Below are 22,209 nucleotides of genomic sequence, written 5' to 3' on the forward strand. Positions count from 1 at the left end.
GATTCAGGCTAGACATGAGGAGGAAATTCTTCACCATGAGGGAACAGGATGCCAAGTGAATTAGTAGATGCCCCATCCCTGGAAACATTCAAGGCCAGGCTGGACAGGTCTCTGAGCAAACTGATCTAGCTGAAGATGTCACTGCTCATGGCAGGGGGTTTGACTAGGTAACCTTTAAAGGCTCCTTCCAACCCAAAATACTCTATGATTCTATGATTTTCACAGCTTTACAGGGGACTAAAAGTGTGTAATAAACAAACTTACAGTTATGTTTTACCGTTATTTTCATGTGTAAAACGTTTTCAGTGTTCATGCTTTCACCTTCCTACTACAGGCTGTGTTACTGATAATAACTCTGCTCTTTAATGGGCAGCAGTCTCTCAAATCCATCATTCCTATAAGAAGCAGAGTCACTTCCTTCATGTGTAAGGCTGCATGATCAGATCACCACATATCCTTAAATACATTTATTTCAATATTTATTGACCTCATCCAGGCTGAACTTGTTTTAGAAACAAAAGCAACCTGGTTGGTTTTAATACAGATAAGGATCTTTGCCTAAAAAGAGCTGCAGTGCTTTGGCCCCTGCCTCTGACAGGCATTGGTTCTTAAACCCACATTTTTGAGATTACACAACTTTCCCAGCAGACTTTCAGTTAACAAAGAAAATGTTGTGACATAAAAATGGTGGCAGAGAGAAGGAGGCTCCGCCTGAGCTTTGTCTCACTGTGGGACAAAAGTGTTGTTGCTCTCCTAGGCTCTGCTCTTCCCACACCAAGCAGAGATGCTGGCTCTTTACATGGTCACTGGAAAACACCTCAAGCTCTATTGGTAAAATGAAACTAGCATTTAAGGGCAGAAGAAGAAACCATCCCCAAGCAAACAGTGAGGAGGTACACAGGGCTATGTGGGAAAGCAAAAAGGTTGATTCCTGCTATACTTAGACTTGAATAGACTAATGCTGGCTTAACCTTGTGTATAAAAAAAGGAAAAGCTGTGAGTCAGACCAAGACCTAGTTGTGGGAGACCTTGTCAGGCTTCTCAGAGCAGGAGCTGAGATAGCACCAAGCCCACAGGTACGCTGTTCAGCTGGTGCCAGACACAGACTGCCTCACCTCAGAAACCTCTCTGGCTGTCAAAGCAGAAATACCTACAGTCCCACTGGTGATTGTGCCCACTTTTGGGCACAAACAGCATTTTGCAGAGGAGATTAAACAAGAGGAGGGGAAGCACAGGGAAGGGGAGCCGGGGGTGGGCGGTCAGGCCAGGCAGACACTGCTCTCTGGCCCAGGCTCAAGCCCTGTCTCCCCTGGGGCGGTCGCCCAGGCCTGCAAGCACTGTCAACACAATTAACAGCCCCAGCTCCCAGGTCCACCATGCAGTTTGCACTCAGGGAGCCCGGCAGCCCCTGCACTTGGGTCTCACTGATTTTGGCTGGGGTGGGAGGTCACCAGGGAAAAGGCCTGGAAGCTATGCTGGCCGAGGTGTCCCCAGCATGCCGCGGTAGTGCCACGGCTCTCTTTAGCCCTCGGAAAATGTCGAACCGGACGAGGGACACGCACCAGCCCTCCTCCCCTCCTCGAGCACACGCCAGTCGTCCGGGCCGGCCCGCCGGAAAGGCAGGGGGCGCCCTGGCCCGCCCGCCGCTGCCGACCCAGGGCCGCGCCCTCCCCGCTGAGCCCAGCACGCAGTGCCCGCCTCCCTCCTCCCCGGATCGGGTAGGAGAAGGGACGCTATTAGCCCAGCCGGCCGCCGCCCCGCCTCCTTCCCGATCACGTGGCCTCGCCCTTGGCTTCAGCAGGGCGCGGCCCGTACCGTCGCGGCCGGAAGTGGCGGTTGGGACGGCTGTGCGCGAGCTTCACTGCGGCCGGTGCCGGGCTGTGCGCGGCCCTTTCCTGCCCTCCCCGCCCTCCCCGCCCGCCTCCCGCCATGCACCCGCGGCGCCCCGAGGGCTTCGACGGCCTGGGCTACCGCGGGGGCGGCCGGGAGGAGCCGGGCCCCGGCGCCAGGCCCTTCGGCAGCGCCTCAGAGCTGGGCCACTGGGTAACCAGCCCGCCCGACATTCCCGGCAGCCGCAACCTGCACTGGGGGGAGAAGACACCGCCTTATGGGGCGGGGACCCCCCTGGGGGGCGCCAGCCTCAACGAGGAGCCCAACCTTGGGGCGGGCGGCCCCGGCGCCGGTAAGGGAGGGCTCGGCCCCACGGGGCAGCTGGCTTCTCACCGTTCCGCCTGTCCTTCACTTGTTTCTGGCTGTCGCCCTCCCGGGGCGGCGCCGCGGCCGCCCGTTAACGGGTGACCCGCCGGGGCGGGCGAGGGCGAGCAGGCGGCGGCGATGGGCCGTGCCGCGGCCTGGCCGCGCCCGTTCGAGCGCCGCCCGGGTTTGCTGGCGCTGACCTCCAACGCGCCGGGCCCGGGCGCGCATTGCAGCCACTCGCTGGCGGTGCTGAAGCGCCGGGAAAAAAGTCCTTTAGGCGAAGGAGAACCTGCTGCACCGCCTGTTGCACTCCAGCGACCGCTTCGCTGTGTTGGCACCACGTAGTGAAATGCAAATATGATTGAGAGTGCCAAAAGCAGCCTGCAGCTTCTAGTTACGCAGCTCCCCATTGCCCATGTAAACGGTGTCCTGCATAAACATGTTCTGTAAGGGCAGGAAGTACCTTGGGTCTTACAGTATATTTTGTTGGTTCGTCAGTGTTTTGTTATTTAGTCGGTGTTTCAGGCTTTGTGTCTTCTGTCCACTTTATTGCTTTGTTGAAAAAGTACAAGGGCTATGGTATAAACTGCTGAAGTAAAAGCTCCCTCCCTGCATGACAGTGAGGAACTGCGGAACTGGTAGAATTTGAGGAAGCAACCCTGTCCATGTATTTTCTAGTATTTGTTGGGAAACAGAGCAGAAACCCTCAAAAGTATAATATCATTTTATGTCTTTGTGAAATTGAGGTAAATTAAGAGAAACTTGCTAAATCTAAGTTACTTAACATTGTCTCCTTTAATTAGAAGCACATTCTGGAGCAGTTTATATACACTTGAGTATCAAAATTTTATGAAGGAGTAATTTATTTGAAATTGAATTGCATTAATGAGCGAGTCGTCTTTTTTTTAACCTGTAGTGTGGTGTTTTTGTTCAGGTCTTATAATGAGTACAGCCCTTAGCTGGACTTTCTTCCATACAAGCACTACTCTAGAGCTTAACTACTTAAGTATTCTTAGATACTTGGGCTGCAGCCCCTGCCCCCCCTCTGCTGTCTATTCATGGAAGGTATGTTGATTCTGCATTTTGGAGGACTGATAAAGAGTTGCTGTGTCACCGAGTCCAGCTTCTGCAGGTGGAAAGTCTTGTCATGTCTCTTAGGAGGCCTGTCATGTCTATGTGGAACTTCACTAAAGTTATTGGCATTGCCCATGCTTACAACCTGCTGGCACGCTGTACATTGTAGGGCTGAGCATTAGTTTTCAGTTGCCTTTACATTTTGGATACTCTTGTTTAAGTATCTGCGGATAATTCCCAATGTGTAAATGCCTGTCTGGTTGCAGACAACAGAGAATTGAGCACATCACTCTTGTTGCAGTTTTAACATTTTCTGTAGTAACTAGGTTTTTGCAAAAGAGAGAAGCAACTGACAGAATCGCATCATGTTGATGTTTGTTACACCATCAGTGGGATTTTGTGTTACTTTTCCCAAAGTTTCTTTCTTCTTATTGTTTGTGTTCTTAAAGTTGATTTCACCCCAGATGTCTGAATGTATGTTTCAAAATCATTGTATGCTGCCATGCATGTTAACTCTTTCAGTGGTTGGTTTCAGCTAGATTTTTTAGGTATTAAAATATTTTCTGTTTTGCTCTTCACCTTGTCTCTTTTTTTTTTTTTTTCCTCTGTAGCTGTTTTAAAACAAGAATAATTTTATTTATAAAAATATGTACAAACTCAAAGGCAGTCCAAAGTGCAAATATTCCCGGGGGAATAATTTTTTTATATCCTCTCTTGCTGAGTTGCGATAAATGTTGTGGTTTAGTGCCTGTAATTTTCTGAAGCAAGCACAGTATAAAATTAGTTTTTCAGGTCATCTGTGTGGCATTTTCTCCCACTTTGTGATTATTACTGCTGTATGATCTGTTTTCATTTTTTTTTTTTTTCAGAGCAGTTGAACAGATTTGCAGGCTTTGGTATTGGCCTTGCAAGGTAAGAGTTGTGGGATAACTTTCAGTTATAATGAAGTGGTAAAACTGTAATTGTCTTACGATCCCTATATACACTTTTGTATTGTGTTTTTATGCCAGTGGGTTTATGCAGTAGAAACGCCTTTAGAAATGTACTACCTGAAATCCATGTATGTTTCTGTTCTCTTTAATTGAACTGTTACTTAATTAGCATTGAATATAGGAAACAGTTTTATGTACAATATGCTCAGGGTATGTGTATCCTACCAGAGCAGTCTTAAAATAACACCAGAAAACTGTTTTCAAGTTTGCCAGTTTTAATATTTTTAAGTAATGCAATTGTTTCCTAAAAAGGTGAAAATGTCTTCCAGGATACTTTGATAATATACTTGAATAGTAATATTTATCCAGCCAGGTGGCCGAATAGGCATTTTATTCTTTATTATGGTGACACTGTTTGCTGATAGTATTTTTGAGAAAGTGGTGGCTTTGAAAATATTACTGAGCATGTTAAAGTTTGAATTGTCCTCTGTAAGGATCATGACAAGTTTAGGATTTTTTTGTAGGATGCCTGCTGAGTCACACTCACCTGATTAGGTTTTTCTTGGCCAACATACCAATGCAACTTGTGAAAGGGTGGGATTTAGGGCTTTTGTCTAGGACTAAACAAAATTTTACTCTCTGTTGACCTGAATGTGAGACTTTTCAGGGAAAAGTGCTTCTGGCTTCAGAACATGGGAGTGCTTGTGTCACTTACCCAGACAGACCGACATGGGAAGTTCTGTTCATTGAGGTTCTTTAGTGTACTTCTACTTAAAAAGGAGGACCTTTTACTTGACCACCAGCCTGTCCTGCTCCCTACTCCAGTGTTATCACACTTGATGCTCATCAAAACTACTTTTAACTCACTTATACAGAAGACAAAATCAATGAAAGGGCTGGAGGTTTTTTTTTCTGTTTCAGTTAGGTTGATTTACCTGGGAGCTGACTAGCTGTGAAAGCCAGCAGACACCAGCTAACTGAACCGTAGAGGAAAGGGGTAAAGAAAAAGTACTAGAAATGAACATTTTTTGCAAGTAATGCGTTTGCTGAATTAGATCATCGCATCTCATTAAACTGCCTGTCCCTCTTCTCCCACTGCTGCCCTTGCAGTGGCTCAGCTTGATTATTCAGAACCCTTAGTTCAGTTCAAATAGAGTTGATGGGGGAAGGAGAACAACTACTTTTTCCTTGCCCTGTCCCCATCCCTCCCCCACCCCTCAGGTTGTAAGGAATTGCTTGATTTCTCTCAGCCATATCAAGCTGAATGAGCTCAGGAGAGTTACAGCAAAAAAGTGGAGCCATAAGGCAGGAAGACATTGATCTACTTCAGGAGCAGAGACATGTTAGCATAGCTCAGTTGTCCTTTTGAACTATGAATATATGCTTTGATTTAACCAAGCATGACAAAGTTCTCCACATTCTGAGCACCATGGCCCCCAGGACTAAAATGAGCCTGTGGTTTGGGAAAGCAACCTGATCAACATTGTGTCATTGCTGATAGCAATTCTCCCTGCTTTGGCGTTTGTACCACATCTCTTGTCAGATGAACATGTGCAAGTCAGAAGTCTTGTAGAAAACACACACGAAAAAGTTACCTTTGGTGAGGTTAGTTGAGTTGGCTACCAGGAGGGCATTGTAGATTGCAGCTGGAATACAGGGAAAGTTTCACCTGTTTTGGTAGTAGCAAACTGCTAATTAGCTTGACAGTTATGAAACTGCAGGCTCAGTACTTTTCTGTGCGAATAAGTACTTGTGTATCCAGAGTAAAATCCCCGTAAGAGACAGACAATCCTGTGGGTTGGTGGTCAGAACTGTTACTTGGGATGCTTAGACAAAGCTTGGAGGTTTTGCTTTTCTAATCCATATCATGAGTTTGAACCACATGCAGGTAAGTACTCTGATTACTCAGGCACTTTGAGATTAAATGAAAAGTTCCTCTGCATGGCTGTGACCGTAAATCCAACTTTAGAACTGGGAGAACTTACCTATGAAGGTTTGATTCAAATACCATTTCTGGAGGTCAAGAGCAAGTTGGTTTTGGACAGTAGTATTTTCTGAAAAAAAAGTATCAGCTGTTTGTACCAATCCTCTGGCCATGCTAAAGGGACTCTTGATTAATAGTGTGGTACGTGGAATTAACATGAGACTGGAAACTAATCCTTCCATAATTCTGGCTCTGGCTTGTTTTGTTCCCTCATATTTTGCAGAGGGAGAGTTTAAGAAATTGGGTACATTGTTTTGCCTATAAAAATACATACACACTGTGTATCGGGGCCGGGGGGGGGCTTTTTCACAGTGGATGTATGTGTCAGGTGTTTTTTAATAATCTTTCCTTTATAGTATTGGCCAGGCTATCAGGTCGCCATGCAAAAAGTCTCATTAATTTACTAGATAATATGTAGTTTTTCCAAATACTGGTCTAATGTTAGAGAAAAAAAAACATGCCTTTTCTAGTAAATTTATGATGGCTTCTCATGCTTTAAATACACTTTTATTTTAAAGCCTATTTACAGAAAATGTGTTGGCACATCCTTGCATTGTTCTACGTCGTCAGTGTCAGGTATGTCTTTTATATTACGTTTTCCACTCTGAGCTCCTGTGTACTATGATATTTCTGTGTTTTCGTAGTCTGTAGAATACAAGGAAGCTATGCAATTCTTAGGGAGATGCTGCTGTGTTTGTTTTTTTCATTTGTAGCATACATGTTTTTCATTCTGAACTTTGACTTTTCTTGAACTTTCTTATTAATTTCATTCAGGCAGTGGAAAATTAATTACAGCAAGAAAGTGTTTCAAAGTCTGAAGAGCAACTTCCAGATCCCCATTTACAAGCAGGATGCTTGGTTTCCAGTGTTTTCTGGTTTATTCTTGCTTTAGTGTTTACATTTTCAGCATAAAAATACTTAAAACTTCTGCCTGTTTCCCTAAATTTCAGTAAGAATTTATTCATATTTTGCTCATTTTAGCTGACCTTGTTTTTGAAGTGTTTTTTACTTTAGGGTTGTAATGTCTTCAAATGTTTTTATACAACAGCCATTATTTGTATTTTTAACAGGTTAATTACCATGCTCGGAATTATCATCTCACTCCATTTACTATTGTCAATATTATGTACAGCATCAATAAGACACAGGTCAGTATTTGGTGTCAGGCTGTATCTGAGCAGTGAAGGTTACTATAGCATGTATGTACCTTGACATCTTAACTCTTTATGTAACTGGTGGTTATAAACATGGCCATTGCATGATATTGTTGTTATTATGATCGCAGAAATGTTTCAAGAAGATCATTGTAAACTATTTATTTTTTAGTAGTATAGCATTTAATGGGGAAGATTAGCAGATGTTAGAAAAAAAAGGTTCCTGAAAATAAAGTATTTTTTAGAAACCTAATGAAAAAATTATGTGGATAAAGAGATTATCCAAATTACTTCCAAAGATAGTACTGCATGAATTTCCTATTCTGCTTGGGAAGGCAATCCTGAAACTCAGGTCTGAAGGCAATAAAAAAAGACTTTCTGGATGTCTTATGGATATGCTTTACATCTCAGGCTCATTTTATTTGTAGAGAATGGTGTTAAGTTTATAGTGCAGAGTATTAACAGTGAGAGATATGCCTCCAAAATTGCTGTCAGCTGTTCAAAATTCTTGAAAAACTGAAGTTGCTTCAGAGTCAAAAAGCTAGTTGTCCCCTGAATTTGATGATAGTGAAGTTTAATGGTTGAATGGTAGCCCTGTGTGGTCTGAATTTGCTGAGATTTTATAAAAATCAGTAAGATGAGAAGAGTTTTGCATTACATGAGTCAAAATATGTTGTGTATTTCAAAATACAGGGTCCAAGAGCTCTCTGGAAAGGAATGGGCAGCACTTTCATTGTTCAGGGCATCACCCTGGGAACAGAAGGCATCATGAGTGAATTTACACCTTTGCCAAGGTATTGCATTGTTTCTTCCTACTTCTAACAAATTGATCATCAGTTGTTGACTTATATTGAAAGTGTTAGAAATAGAAGTCTGATAGAAACATTGTACTTGATTAGAACAGTCAGACATTGAATAGATATTTTCAGCACAGTGTGGTTCTCGTGGCAGAGACAAGTTTGTAATTAATAAAAAACTAGAGACTCTTTCTGGGAGCTCCGTATGTTTGGTATGTCTGCCTGCCTGCCTGTTTGAGAATAGAAATAATGTAGCAAGTTGATCTTCAGTATAATTCCACTGTAATAAAAGAATTTATGATTTTATTTTTGCATTTTAGTTAGTATTGTGTGTTACTAGCATATATCATGTCTAAAGTAGAAAGTCCTGGTTTCATTGATTTAAATACAGAAAACTTATATGTCTAATGAGCCAGCACTTACATCTTGCTGAATATTTTCACTGTTTTGGCTAGGTAAGAGAGCAGGATGACTGACATTAATAAATTAGAAGACATGGTAAATAAGAGTCCGTGTGGCTGTCAGGTTTGTTTTCTCATAATAAAGGGATACCACTTAAAATGAGTGACTTCATTTAAAGAAATGTTCACCACTCTATTATACTGTGTCCATCTTTGGCTATAGTAGTTTAGTAATATTTTTTTATTTTGTTCTATGACTCTGCCTACTTTTTATGCTGGACTATAACTCTAGATGATGGTGAAACATTGTTATGGCTTTCTGCTTTGAAATACAAGTCTGGTAAAGAATTTTTGTCTGAAGACCAGTTTTTCATTTTGTAATGATCCAGAGCTAACAGTAAGGGTTGACAACTGTAATAATACGTATTGTCAGTTTTGTTACAGCTATTTTAAGAATAAGCAGGTTGTGTGAGAGAGTTTGTTATATAAAGTAACTGAAACTTTTACTGAAATGAAAGGAGACTGTGTGATAATTGAAAGTTGGGAAAATATACTTAGCAGTTGCAGGGCATACATTGAAGACAGTAAAACAGTGAAGACCTGTTTTGAAAAGTATATTAGGGAGGCAGGCAAGTAGCTGGGTTTAAGGCTAGTTAAGTTTGAATGGACAAGTGGGCTTGAGAATAGTGTTAACTTTCAGAAGAGACAAGTGCCCATTTTTAATGTGTGGACAGGACATGGAAATGGACCTGGATTTAAACATAAGTAGTACAGACAGGATTAATCAGACCACTATTTTGATGCATGCAGGGCATATTAATAAAAATAAGTGTTTGTAGGTTCTGGCATTCATCAAAAGCATTAGCAAAAGCATTTCATACCTAAATTGTGTGAAGTGTGTATTTAAGCTTTTTGGTCAGCTCTGTCTTGTACGTAACTGAAATTCCCAGGCACATACTTTCCTCTGAGTGGGATTTGTTCTTGTATTTAAACACTGCTGTAGAGGATGTTTAAGTTTGTGAGATGTGATATAGTATTTTTCATAGTTCTGATTTTTTTGTCCATTGTGAACAAGGATTTTCTTCTTGTGGGCCCGTTGTTCAGTAGTTTGAAAAGTAAGCTGCTGCTGCTTGCAGTAGAAACAATCCTTTTTGGTGGTACTTTGTCATTCCCTCCTCAGTGTTAGCCCCATCCTTGTGCCAGCACAGTATGTGAATGCTCACAAAATGAACTGAATTGGGGAAGTGCTCTGTCGAAAATAGTTGTCTGGTACATACAACACCAAGTGCAGTTTTCTACTGGATGCTCTCCCTTTTCAATGGTAGTGTGCATGTTTGGGCTTCCCAGGGAGGTTAAGGTTATTGCTTATAGCAGCAGTGCCAGCAAATCTGCTTGAAAGGGTTGTTTAAGTACATTATCAACCTCCAAAGAACACAAAAACTGAGATGTCAATTCCAATTCTATATCATAATAGCATAAAAAAATCCTCTGGTTTAGGAGAATGGCCCAGAAATTATTGTTAACATTACTGTGGTAAGTTCAGTGTGGTTCTGTACTAGACAAACTCACTCCATAATTGTTCTCCCACTGCAGAAATAGTTATGCTTACTGGATTGACAGGTTAGGCTTTCACACATTCATTTGGCTGGTTTCATTTTCCACATCTTTTAAGAATTATAGCTCATTGGATGTGATCCAATTGTCCAAAACAAGTGATTGTAAATGATCTTCCATTCATCTTTAGTGAATGACCCATGTACAGAGTGTTTCAAAAAGATGGTCCCAATTTGAAATCACTAGTGCTTTGAAATTGTGTTCATCTTTTTGAGACATCCTGTATTTAGGAAAGTGATAGCTACTAGTAACACACAATTCTTCAGAAAGAGTAAAGGGTTTCCTTGGATTAGAGTTGTTGTAACTACAGGCAGTGGGTGAATGCAATTCTTGGGCAAGAACTGAAGCTGAGCACTTTATGGTTTGTTATTAAAAATGTGTGGTCTAGTGTGTCCAACATTTCAGGCAGAAATATCTTTACCTTATAGCCATTTACCAAATGTATGGTGAACACATTTGGTATTTCAATGTTATCTTGAGCTAGGTGGGATTACATTTTTTGTCAAGCGGAGTGTAGTTAACATTTACTGTTTTTATTCTGAAGTGTGTAACTACAACACGCTACTTTAAGGGTTTGTTTTTTAAATCACTTTTGTGTTAAACACACAGATTTTCTTTTGTTTTGCCAAGATATGCTAAAGATTGGTCATAAGCCAAAACACTTAAGTCTGTACAGAATTACTGTGCAGCTTCTAATCTGACCTGTTGTACTTATTTGAACTTGCCTGTGTCAGAATGTGATTTGGGTTTTCAGGAAAGGAACAACTATATGTTGATAAAGGAAAACTACTGAGATTTTAAAATAATCCAGTGTTCCCTGAAAATGGCTTTAAGGGTTAGCTTTAAGGGTTCTTATCCATATTAAGGTAAATACTTTTAATTTTAGGGAGCTCTCACATAAATGGAACCTCAGGCAGATAGGCGGACACCTTCTACTCAAAGGGTAAGTATAGCATGTGTTATTACTTTGTCTTATTATCTAAACGTTAATAAAACTACTAAATTACATTAATCTGCAGCTGTGATTACTTGACAGGCTGCTAATAATAATTTTCAAGTTTTGATTTTTTTTTTATACAAACTGATTGCATACACCCATTTTCAGAGGTTATTTTCTCTTACTAGATCCCTGTGTCTGTACGAAATATAACTAATTTAAAATATTAAATTCTTTTCGTGTTTAAAATATGATATCTGAGAGACCTGAATCAGTCCGGTCACATGGAAATAGAATTTATCAGAACCTGCGACTGAAGTTTATCTCAACTTGTTGATGTGTATTTTAATAATGGAGTTATGGTTTGTTAATTTTCTCTCAGACATGACTCAGTAAATGAGTTTACAACTTTGAGGTGCATATTTGGCTAAAATTGTAGTATTGTCATGACCTTAATTCTTGTCTTGTTAATTTCTACAGTTTAACACATGTGATAGCAATGCCTTTTTATTCTGCAAGCCTGATTGAAACTGTACAGGTAACTTACATATATTTGCAACATTTCAAAAGACACTTATTTTCTTTATTGATATGGTTATATGGAGAAGTGAGTCTTTAGCTTTGGATTCAGGTTTATGTTGCAGTTGTTGCATTTGTTTTGCCTGAGGCCGCATGACTTGTTAACTGAGATAGTGTTCACTCTGAAGGGTGTGTTAGTTGTTCTAACTGAAGTCTAAGTCTGGAATTAGAAAGGACAGTTAATATAGATGATCAGAATACATTGTCAAGTACTAGTTACGTCTATGTGTTCTAGCAGACAAGCCGTAAGGGAAGTTTTTCTCATGTAACCATTTTAAAAGTCTTGCTACACAAGTTATTGCAGTGATCCCTTCCCCTGTAACAGCTATAAAGCTTTTCCAGTAATTCAGCTTTGCTTTCCTAAAATGCTGAACTCTACTATTTCAGGACTGCTTTCATTCAGTCAGCTTTTTGCTTTTAAGTTTTCATCTAGTTCTTCCATAGCCATGGAAAGAGATATCTGGATCTGTAACTTAAGATACAGCTTACCTTTTTCTATGACTGCACAGAGTAACCCATAGCACTGTATTGCAGATTGTCTTTCTCTGAGTTGTCTCATCTCCTTCCAGAGGAAGAGACAGGGTTTAGCTATGCAGAAGTGGTCCAGGGTAATTCTTGCAGCTATCTCTGTATAATGAGTTGCTCTTAATTAACATGATAGTATCTTTGTACAACTAATGAAACTCTGACTGTAAAGTGAGCTCTTATGTGGAGGGTGGTGTTCTCATGTCATTCAGTCATCAAAATAACAATTTTCATTCATAGCATAGACAAGTTGTAAGTACTGGGAAGGCTGATTGAGATCTAGCTGCTTAAACCTACAGTTGAACTACTGCTGCATGTCTACAAAATGGTGCTTTTTCTGTGGAGAAGCAGGAAACAAGATTGACCTTTAGTTTCCAGTTTCAGCATGTACTTTAGAGGCAGGTACTTTTAAGGGACAGGATTCTGCTCTGTGCAGAGGATCCAAACTTAAAGGAAAAGATAGGAAGGCCATCCTGTCTGAACTGGCCACATTGTGGACTAACAGGGCAGGTGAGATTAAATGTCTGTGCATGGGGGTGTGTAGATTGACTCCTAACAACAAACTCACATTCTGTAAAGTTACTCTGTATTTAAGGAACCCTCTTCCTCTCTGCTGTTGAATTATTTTGAAAATAATGTTCCATGAATCCAGGCTGAGTGGACCTCTGAGTTTGTGGAAGCCTTGGGGAGATTTAACTGGTCTGATGCTGGGAAGCTGTTTTAGGGAACTCTTTAATGTCTTGGGGAATCACTTTACCCCAAACATGCCCTAATCATGGAACAAGAAACACTGGTAGAACACTGTTCATATTTCTTGAGTTCATAGCAGGCCACAGACTGGAATATTCTATTCAGGCATCTTGCTGCTTGTAGTTTTTTGTCTGAAAGGCTGTTATCTGTGCTGTTGGACATGTGAAAATCTTTACCAATAAATTATAAAAGAGAATATGATTTAGAGCCTATCTTCTGTTTGCAAAATAAGTAATAAAGTTTCTTTGCTAGAAAGCAGCTTAATAGGAAAACAATCAAAAAGCTGAAACAGCATCTCCCCCAGCCTTTTAGGCAGATGATCATCTAGAGCATTGGTTATGAAAATAATTCCACTGATATCTGAGGGCTTTAAGCTTAGTTATGTGCAGTTGTGTGCAAGCGTTGTACTGAACAGTGGTATATATGATGTATGAAATGTATTCTCCAGCTACTGGAAACATCATAAGGAGCTTTCTTATTAGAAACACAGCAGAAGTAATGATAGCACTTATGAAGATTTTATTTATGCTCTATTAATCAGTGCAGGGAGGCAACTTGGCTTATCAGGTTTACTTTATATGCCTCTGCTGCAAGAGGACAATCACAGTATCACAGTATGTTTGGGATTGGAAGGGACCTTAAAAGATCATCTAGTCCAATCCCCCTGCTGGAGCAGGAACGCATAGGTGAGGTCGCACAGGAACATGTCCAGGCGGGTTTTGAATGTCTCCAGAGAAGGAGACTCCACAACCCCCCTGGGCAGCCTGTTCCAGTGTTCTGACACCCTTACCGAGAAGAAATTTTTTCTCAAATTTAAGTGGAACCTTTTGTGTTCCAGCTTGATCCCATTACCCCTTGTCCTACCATTGTTTGCCACTGAGAAGAGCCTGGATCCATCCTCGTGGCACTCACCCTTTATATATTTATAAATATTAATAAGGTCACCCCTCAGTCTCCTCTTCTCCAAACTAAAGAGACCCAGCTCCCTCAGCCTTTCTTCATAAGGGAGGTGCTCCACTCCCTTAATCATCTTCGCTGCCCTACGCTAGACCCTCTCCAGCAGTTCCCTGTCCTTCTTGAACTGAGGGGCCCAGAACTGGACACAATATTCCAGATGTGGTCTCACCAGGGCGGAGTAGAGGGGAAGGAGGACCTCCCTCGATCTACTAACCACCCCCCTTCTAATACACCCCAGGATGCCATTGGCCTTCCTGGCCACAAGGGCACAGTGCTGGCTCATGGTCATCCTGTTGTCCACCAGGACCCCCAGGTCCCTTTCCCCTACACTGCTCTCTAATATGGAATTTCCCAACCTATACTGGAACTTGGGGTTGGTCCTGCCCAGATGCAGGACTCTACACTTTCCCTTGTTAAATTTCATTAGGTTATTCCCCGTCCAACTCTCCAGCCTGTCCAGGTCCCGCTGGATGGCAGCACAGCCTTCTGGCGTGTCAGCCACTCCTCCCAGCTTGGTGTCATCAGCAAACTTGCTGATGGTACACTCTATTCCCTCGTCTAAATCGTTAATGAATATATTGAATAATACTGGCCCCACTACTGACCCCTGAGGCACTCCACTAGATACTGGCATCCAACTAGACTCCACACCATTGACTACCACTCTCTGGCTTCTCTCCTTAAGCCAGTTTGCAACCCACCTCACTACTCTACTGTCTAGACCACACCTCCTCAACTTAGCTGTGAGGATGCTGTGGGAGACTGTGTCAAAGGCTTTACTGAAGTCAAGGTAGACCACATCCACCGCTCTGCCATCATCCATCCATCTTGTTACATTCTCATAAAAGGCTATGAGGTTGGTCAAGCATGACTTACCCTTGGTAAAGCCATGCTGACTGCCCCTAATAACCCTCTTATCCTTGATATGCCTTGAGATGGCACCAAGGACAAGCTGTTCCATTACTTTCCCAGGGACAGAGGTGAGGCTGACCGGTCTATAATTACCCGGGTCCTCCTTCTTGCCCTTTTTGAAGACTGGAGTGACATTTGCTTTCCTCCAATCCTCGGGCACCTCTCCCGTTTCCCAAGACTTGGCAAAGATGATGGAGAGCGGTCCAGCAATGACTTCAGCCAGCTCCCTCAGCACCCGCGGATGCATCCCATCTGGACCCATGGATTTATGGATGTCCAGACTATTTAATTGCTCCCTAACCCAGTCCTCATCGACTAAAGCAAGCTCCTCCATTGGCCTGGCTTCATCCGGGGTCTCAGGGGTACAGGGCTCCCCAGGACAGCCTCCAGCAGAGTAGACAGAGACAAAGAAGGCATTCAGTAATTCTGCCTTCTCTGTATCTTCTGCCACCAGGGTACCCACCCCATTCATCAGTAGGCCTACATTGCCTCTGGTATTAGTTTTATCTGCTATGTATTTGAAAAAGTTCTTTTTGCTGTCCTTGACCCCTCTCGCCAGCTGTAATTCTAAGGAGGCTTGGCTATCCTAGCTGCCTTCCTACATCCTCTAACAGCAGCCTTATATTCCTCCCAAGTGGCCAGCCCCTGCTTCCATGACCTGTAAACTCTCCTCTTCTGCTTGAGCATACCCAACAGATCCCTATTCAACCACGCAGGCCTCCTGGCTCCCTTCCTTGACTTCCTACGTGTGGGGATGCTCTGATCCTGAACGTGGAAGAAGCAATCCCTGAATGCCACCCGGCTATCTTGGGCCCCTTTACCTTCAAGCAGTCTTGCCCATGGGATTTCCCCCAGCAATTGCTTGAAAAGGCCAAAGTTAGCCCTGCTAAAGTCCAGGGTTGCAATTCTACTTGCTATTCTGTTCCTGCCACACGAGATGCTGAACTCCACCATCTCGTGGTCACTGCAACCCAGGCAGCCCTCAACCTTTACTGCTTTGACCAGACCCTCCTTGTTAGTGAGGATGAGATCCAGCAGTGCACCTCTCCTGGTTGGCTCCTCCACCATCTGCATGAGGAAGTTCTCATCAATGCACTGGAGGAACCTCCTGGACTGTGGCTGGCTGGCTGAATGGTCCTTCCAACAAACATCAGGGAAGTTAAAATCACCCACAACAACCAGGGCCTGTGACTGTGAGGCCACTCTCAGCTGCCCATAGAAGGCCTCATCAACTTCCTCAGCCTCATCTGGTGGCCTGTAACAGACGCCCACAACAGTGTCACCCCTGCCAGCCTGCCCCTTGATCCTGACCCATACACTCTCAACTCGCTTGTCATCCGCTCCTGGGCAGAATTTAGTACATTGTAGTTGCTCTCTCACATAGAGAGCAACTCCACCACCACGCCTGGCCGGCCTGTCTTTTCTGAAAAGGGCATAGCCATCCATGACCACATTCCAGTCATGTGAACTGTCCCACCATGTTTCTGTAATTGCCGCCGGGCGCGGTGGCGTGCGCCTGTTGTCCCAGCTGTGCAGGGAGCCAGAGCCTGTTGGATCGCTTGAGCCCAGGGTTCGAGTCCCGCAGAGCAGCGCTGAGACTGCGGGAGCTGTTTGGTGTTGAAACCGCGGAGGGGTGGGGCCGCGGGCACCAGTGTAGTAATTGAGTATTGACAATGACCAATAACAAACTATAGAAGTTAAAGATTGTGGGATTTGTTACTAACAATTTTATATTTATTTTGATTGTATTAATTCTGATAAACCATACTGTTCACAGTATCAGTTTTACATACTTCTCCAAGTAAATGTATTTCAGCAAAATAACTGTAAATGGTCGAAATTTTGATGTGTCGCATTTCTGGTTTTAACATTTTAGACCACGTGGTGGCGTGTTTGACAAAAGCAAGGGCGGTTCTGAAGCACAGTGACTGCAGTGATAGGAGGGAGAAGAGGATTCTGTAGGGGTTATGTTGCTTAACTTGTACTTACAGTCTGAAACAATGTTATATTTTGAAGAATTTGAACTAGTATATACTCTGCACAGGTGAACCATGAAGGTTTTGCAGAGTGTTTGTCCTTCCCCAGGGTACTGAGGAGAGTACTGGCATGAGATCAGGACACAGCCAGCATGGACTCAGAGACTTGGGCATTAAGGAGGATTCCAAAATCTTGGATTTTGGATGTAACAGAGACGATAAAACACTGAATTTGCAAAAGCATTAAAAGGGGAGAAAAATGTCTTTAGCTTAATCCTACACTTATAGGTGGAATATAACAGAGTAAATAACTTCTAAGAGGACTCTTAATTTTTTTTTTTTCATGTAGTGAAAATAATCTTTTTTCTGGGCTGCAGCAGGGGTGAAGAATGCTATTTTAGATGCAAATAATGGAATAGAAATGTCCAGAGCTGAATCTATTAAACTCAAATTTATTGTCTTTCAACTCAACTTTAAAATTGTCTTTCAACTCAACTTTAGTTATGAGAGTCTTTACTATGCACTTTCAAGTCCTTAAAGGAAAGGACTTTTTAATTAAACACTGCCTGGCATTTTGCTTCAGAAGTAGGCATTTTCAGTACATGACTGTTTTGCAGACTGATACTTTCAGCAGTAGCCTGAAAGTTGGATTTCTTTGGTAGTAACATACATAACTGGAATGTACATTAAATAAAGACTCTTTAAGATGTGTTCATTTTTTAAAAGCAAGTTCAATTGAATGCTATCAAGAGTCTTAGAGTAATGAATGTCACTGTAGCTGTGTAGACAGGATAGCATACAAATATCTAACTCTCTCATAAAGTTCAGCAGTGATAAAGTGTCAGAGTGGATGTCAGCATGGTTATGAAGTGGGCAGAACAAGTTGTAACTATTCTGTTGTGCTTGTAGAGCGAAATCATTCGAGATAATCCTGGCATCTTGGACTGTGTGAAAGAAGGAATCGGCAGAGTTGTAGGCATGGGAGTACCCCATAGCAAGCGTCTCCTTCCTCTAATGGTCTTGACTTTACCAACTGCTGTTCATGGAGTTCTTCACTATGTCATCAGTTCCATCGTGCAGAAGATTGTTTTGTTTGTTCTGAAAAAGGATAATTCCCACAACCTTCCAACTGAGAGCTCCACTTCTGTACAGAGTATGCTGGATGCATATTTTCCAGAACTTATTGCTAGCTTTGCTGCTAGCCTTTGTGCTGATGTCATGCTTTACCCACTGGAGACAGTTTTACACCGTCTTCATATTCAAGGGACACGCACAATAATTGACAACACAGACCTTGGCTATGAAGTGCTTCCGATCAATACTCAGTATGAGGGTATGAGAGACTGCATAAATACTATAAAACGAGAAGAGGGAATGCTAGGCTTTTATAAAGGATTTGGAGCTGTTATTGTACAGTATACCTTGCATGTGGCAGTTTTACAGCTTACCAAAGTTATTTATGCAACACTGCTTCAAAATGTCTCTTAATCTGTTCAGGTGTGGGTTTAGCACAGTGGACGTGATTGACTACTAACCTAATTATTGTTTAAAATAGCTTAGAAAATTAAGTTTGAAGAAGCCACTCTGTGGATTCTCTTTACACTGTAAAAGAACTTGTTTTAAAAAATGGGGATATAGATTCCTAAGTGTAATTAAATAAGTACTGTTTAAATATAGAATTGTACACATGAAATGAATATATAATGTGTAGTTATAAACAAGGGGATCAAATGTCAGACGTGGTTGGAGTGAGGATTTACCTTTCCTCTTACCAGTTATCTGACATAAGGAATGGGTATGAATTTGTATCTCTGCTTTATAAACATCAGATCTGATATTTCATTTGGACTGCTAGCTAGTTCAAAGGAATCTTTTTTCATAAGTTGTAAGAACTTGTAAGTGGGAGACTGATACATTTACTGATCTTTTAAAAATGTTTTAAACTTCACTGCTAATGGAGCTGAAGCAAAATAGAAACTGTAAAAGGAGGGAACTTAAGTAGACATAAATGTCATAATTTACAGGTACACAGAAGACTTCTTACTTTGCTGCAGTGTGGCAGAAGACGATGAAGAGGAATCTTGCTTTGTATAAAAAAACAAACAAACAAACACAACAAACTTGCATTTTGGAAAAGTTGCACAGAATGCGGTTCTGGCTGTCTTGCAGTTTGTTTGCAAGGCTTACAGTACCTAAAGTGTGTGAATAAAGCTAATTAGAAACTGGTGTGTGCATGTGTGAGTGCCATTTTTAGTCATCTTTCCACTTAAAACTTCAGGGTTTAGTTTTACTCTGCTACTTCATGTAAGAGTAGAATAATCTTACAAATTTATGTAGTATCAATGTTCAAAGTGTATGGAAAGCAGAAAAAAAATAATTGGTTGTTTCTATAGTTTATCTTTTGCTAGATCAGAGGGGTGTGTACACAATTATCTACTTACTATTTAGCACAGTTGTCCTTCGTGTAAAGTCTCTGCTGGATTAGATATTTTGTGGAGCAGAATTAAGTCTTAAGTGCAAGCAAACTACCGTTTTTGTCCTCTTACCCTAGTAAATCAATACTTCCAGTCTGAAAATAAGTTCTGATCATTCTAACTTAGTCCTTTGATTCATCAGTAAATATCACGAAAGTTGAGGTGGTGGTGAAAAGGGGTGATGTTTAGCAAATAAAACAAACATGTGGAGAGTTGCTTTTAAATTATGAGAGGCTGCTACCTTTTCACACTTTCATAGGACAAATCTGTCTTTGTGAATATTGTAAACTGATGTGCATTTTAATAATTAGTCATTGTATAATAGTTGTCATGGTAAGCAGTCATGGCAAAATAATGAAAAAGTGTTGCTATTCGTAAGTTCTGACTTTAAATCGCAGGTCTGCTTTGCTGTTAAACTAACTTTCATGTATTTTAAATGCTTAAGTGTTGAACTTGAAAGTATAGTGAAACTCGGTAATTGGTTTTATTTTGAAATACTGTCAACTGCAAATTTAGTGTATAGAATGGAAGCAATGAAATAAAATGAGAATTCACTGTAAATATTTTGAAATAATTCACTGACGAGGCATGTAGACAAATCCCGATTTGTGTGTTACATTATTTTATAGACTTCACAGTGGCTTTGTCAAGTTACTGAGCTTTCCTAAGTGCAAAACTATGTTGAATTAAAGTACATGCAAAAACATGGGTAAAATTTTCAGTTCCTGGTTTATATTTTAAAAGTTTCTGTGAATATGAAGAGAGGCATATCAGAGAATCATCCACATTGGAAAGAATCCTGGCAGGTTGTCTAGTCCAAAATTCCAGCTCTAAGCTAGGATAAAATTGACTTCAGACCAGATTGTGCCCTTGTCCAGTCAAGTTTTTAATTCCAACTTTTAATACATAAACCCAGCCTTTTCAAAGGTGTTAAATTCAACCCAAGTCAACTATTCTATCACAGTTGCCTGAAGTCATAACTAAGTGCATGTTGGAGACAAACACTTGCAGATCTATCAGTGAAATTTGACCATAATGTTTTTCTAGGAATAAGATTTTAGGGAAGGTATTTTGTCATACAGAATGGAAGACATGTCTTTGTATGTTCTGCAGGAGGGAAGATTGCGAGTTGTCAGAGCAGCACTAGGTATTGTGCATCAAATTGCACTTCTGTGCCAGAATTTCAGATCTGTAGCTTTAAGCAGGGTGAAAAGGAATGCTGTCAACTTACAGCAACTGTTCTGCCTTGGAAAAGCCATTTGCTTTGGGCTATTCTTTTTTGTTCCTCTTCCCATCAGTTAGAATGAACATGTTTTGATTCTTCATGTATACTAGCTTTACTTTCCAAAAGAATACTCTCCTTTGTCCAGAGTTGCTATTTTTGCCCATACAAAAATGTAAATGAATGTGGAGTGAAAAAAATGTCTTTTTTAACCTTTTAAATCATAAGAGTACTATTAATTTATTTCTGAGTTTCATTTCTATCTTAAATCTAGGTACTCAATTTCTAGTTCATATGAGTGATCAATAGGTGGCTTTAGCAGGAGGTGCCAGGAAAACTACAAAATATTGAATTGGTGTAGAAATCAAGTTTTTAATTTTTTTTAATATGAAAAATTCTTATGCACTCTACGATACAAGTGTAATTCCTTTTTCGTACAATGTTTTTATGACTTTTTTTTTTTTTCATTTTTAAATAAGAGATCTGATTTCAGTAAGAAAAACGTTACTGAGGAAAGACAGACTCAGTGTAATGCTCCCACTCAGTGAAGAATTACTTGGCTTCATACCCATGCCTTTTAAAAGGCAAGCCTTGATGTGCAATAACTGACAGTAGACAGGCAGGAAACTGGGCTATGAGGCCTGCTGGAAACCATTGCAGTTATCTGTCTGCGTTGTTTCACAGACTGCATTTACAGATCAAACTTGACTTTTGGTTGTGCTGGAACAGAGCTTTTTAGATCTAGTGTTGGTGTGAGTACTGTCTTGTTCGGCAAGGTTCCAGCCATGCTCATTCCTTTTATAATAGCAGATCTGCTTTGGGTCACACAAGAACTGATCTAGCTCTGGGTCCTGTCTGTAATACTGCAGATGTGCAGTGTGTTTTAGATTTATGCAGAATTAGTAGGACTCAATATCAAATCGTATGCTTTTCTTAGCTCTTCTGAATTTAGCAGCAAGTTCAAAGCAAATGTATAAGCTAATGTCCTTCTAGCTGCCTGTTCCATCTGGGGTGGTAATTCAGCTGGATATGTGCCTTCAGCTGCAAACATAATCAAGGCACATGATGTAAACGAGGCCTGCCTCTGCATTTATGTGCAAGTTCTTGCTCTGCTCTAAGATTTTTGTTTATATAATTCAAAGCTAGCAGTGGCCACTTTCAAACTATTTCAATGATATCTGAGGAGAGGTTACACACTAAATTTTTTGACTGTGTGGTTGTTGGTAAGAGACTTGAGAGCAGCATAGAATGGCAGCATTCCCTCACCTGTATGGGAAGAGAGGTGGTAGCAAAATGTGAATAAACCATTTGTCTAGTTTTGTTTTAGAAGATACAATACATATCTCCAGCAGGAGCAGAAGAAGATCTTCATTTAATCAAGAACCCGTGGCATCTGTGTTTTAAAAGCAAATCTGATTTTAAGAAGTCGGATAAAACTGTATTTTCTTTTTTTTTTTTTTGTTAATGGAATAATTTGCTCTTTACCTTCAGCAATCCAGCTTCTCCATAGACACTTTGGTGAATTGTGATCAAAAGTCGAGGGTGGAAAAGCAACAATGTTGAAAATGCGATGTAGAAATTGCCAAAAAATGCGGATAAACCAAAGTTGACGATTAATGTTCTCAATTGCAACATATTAATAAAGTAGAAATGTCCAAACATTATTATTTATGGGGGGTTTCATTTGGAAGTGTGTTTCTGTCTTTATCTTTCGAAGAGTATTTT

General features: G+C 41.1%; 1 protein-coding gene across 1 annotated transcript; it reads left to right on the forward strand.

The window, feature by feature from the left end:
- The first annotated feature begins 1,829 nt into the window (after positions 1–1,829).
- SLC25A46 (solute carrier family 25 member 46) lies at positions 1,830–22,157 on the forward strand. The gene is made up of 8 exons (XM_082074309.1): positions 1,830–2,182; positions 4,140–4,182; positions 6,705–6,762; positions 7,257–7,334; positions 8,034–8,134; positions 11,039–11,095; positions 11,570–11,627; positions 17,698–22,157. The coding sequence occupies exons 1-8, from the start codon at positions 1,930–1,932 to the stop codon at positions 18,274–18,276; spliced, it is 1,227 nt and encodes a 408-aa protein (XP_081930435.1). The 5' UTR covers positions 1,830–1,929; the 3' UTR covers positions 18,277–22,157.
- The last annotated feature ends 52 nt before the right edge of the window (positions 22,158–22,209 follow it).

The sequence above is a fragment of the Streptopelia decaocto genome (assembly GCF_964273445.1).
Source record: "Streptopelia decaocto genome assembly, chromosome: Z".
Taxonomy (NCBI): Eukaryota; Metazoa; Chordata; class Aves; order Columbiformes; family Columbidae; genus Streptopelia; species Streptopelia decaocto.

Coding starts and splice junctions, on each gene's coding strand:
- SLC25A46 (XM_082074309.1), top strand. CDS start 1,930: ATGCACCCGCGGCGCCCCGAGGGCTTCGACGGCCTGGGCTACCGCGGG. Junction 4,183..6,704: donor TTTGGTATTGGCCTTGCAAG/GTAAGAGTTGTG, acceptor TTTATTTTAAAG/CCTATTTACAGAAAATGTGT. Junction 11,096..11,569: donor GGACACCTTCTACTCAAAGG/GTAAGTATAGCA, acceptor TAATTTCTACAG/TTTAACACATGTGATAGCAA.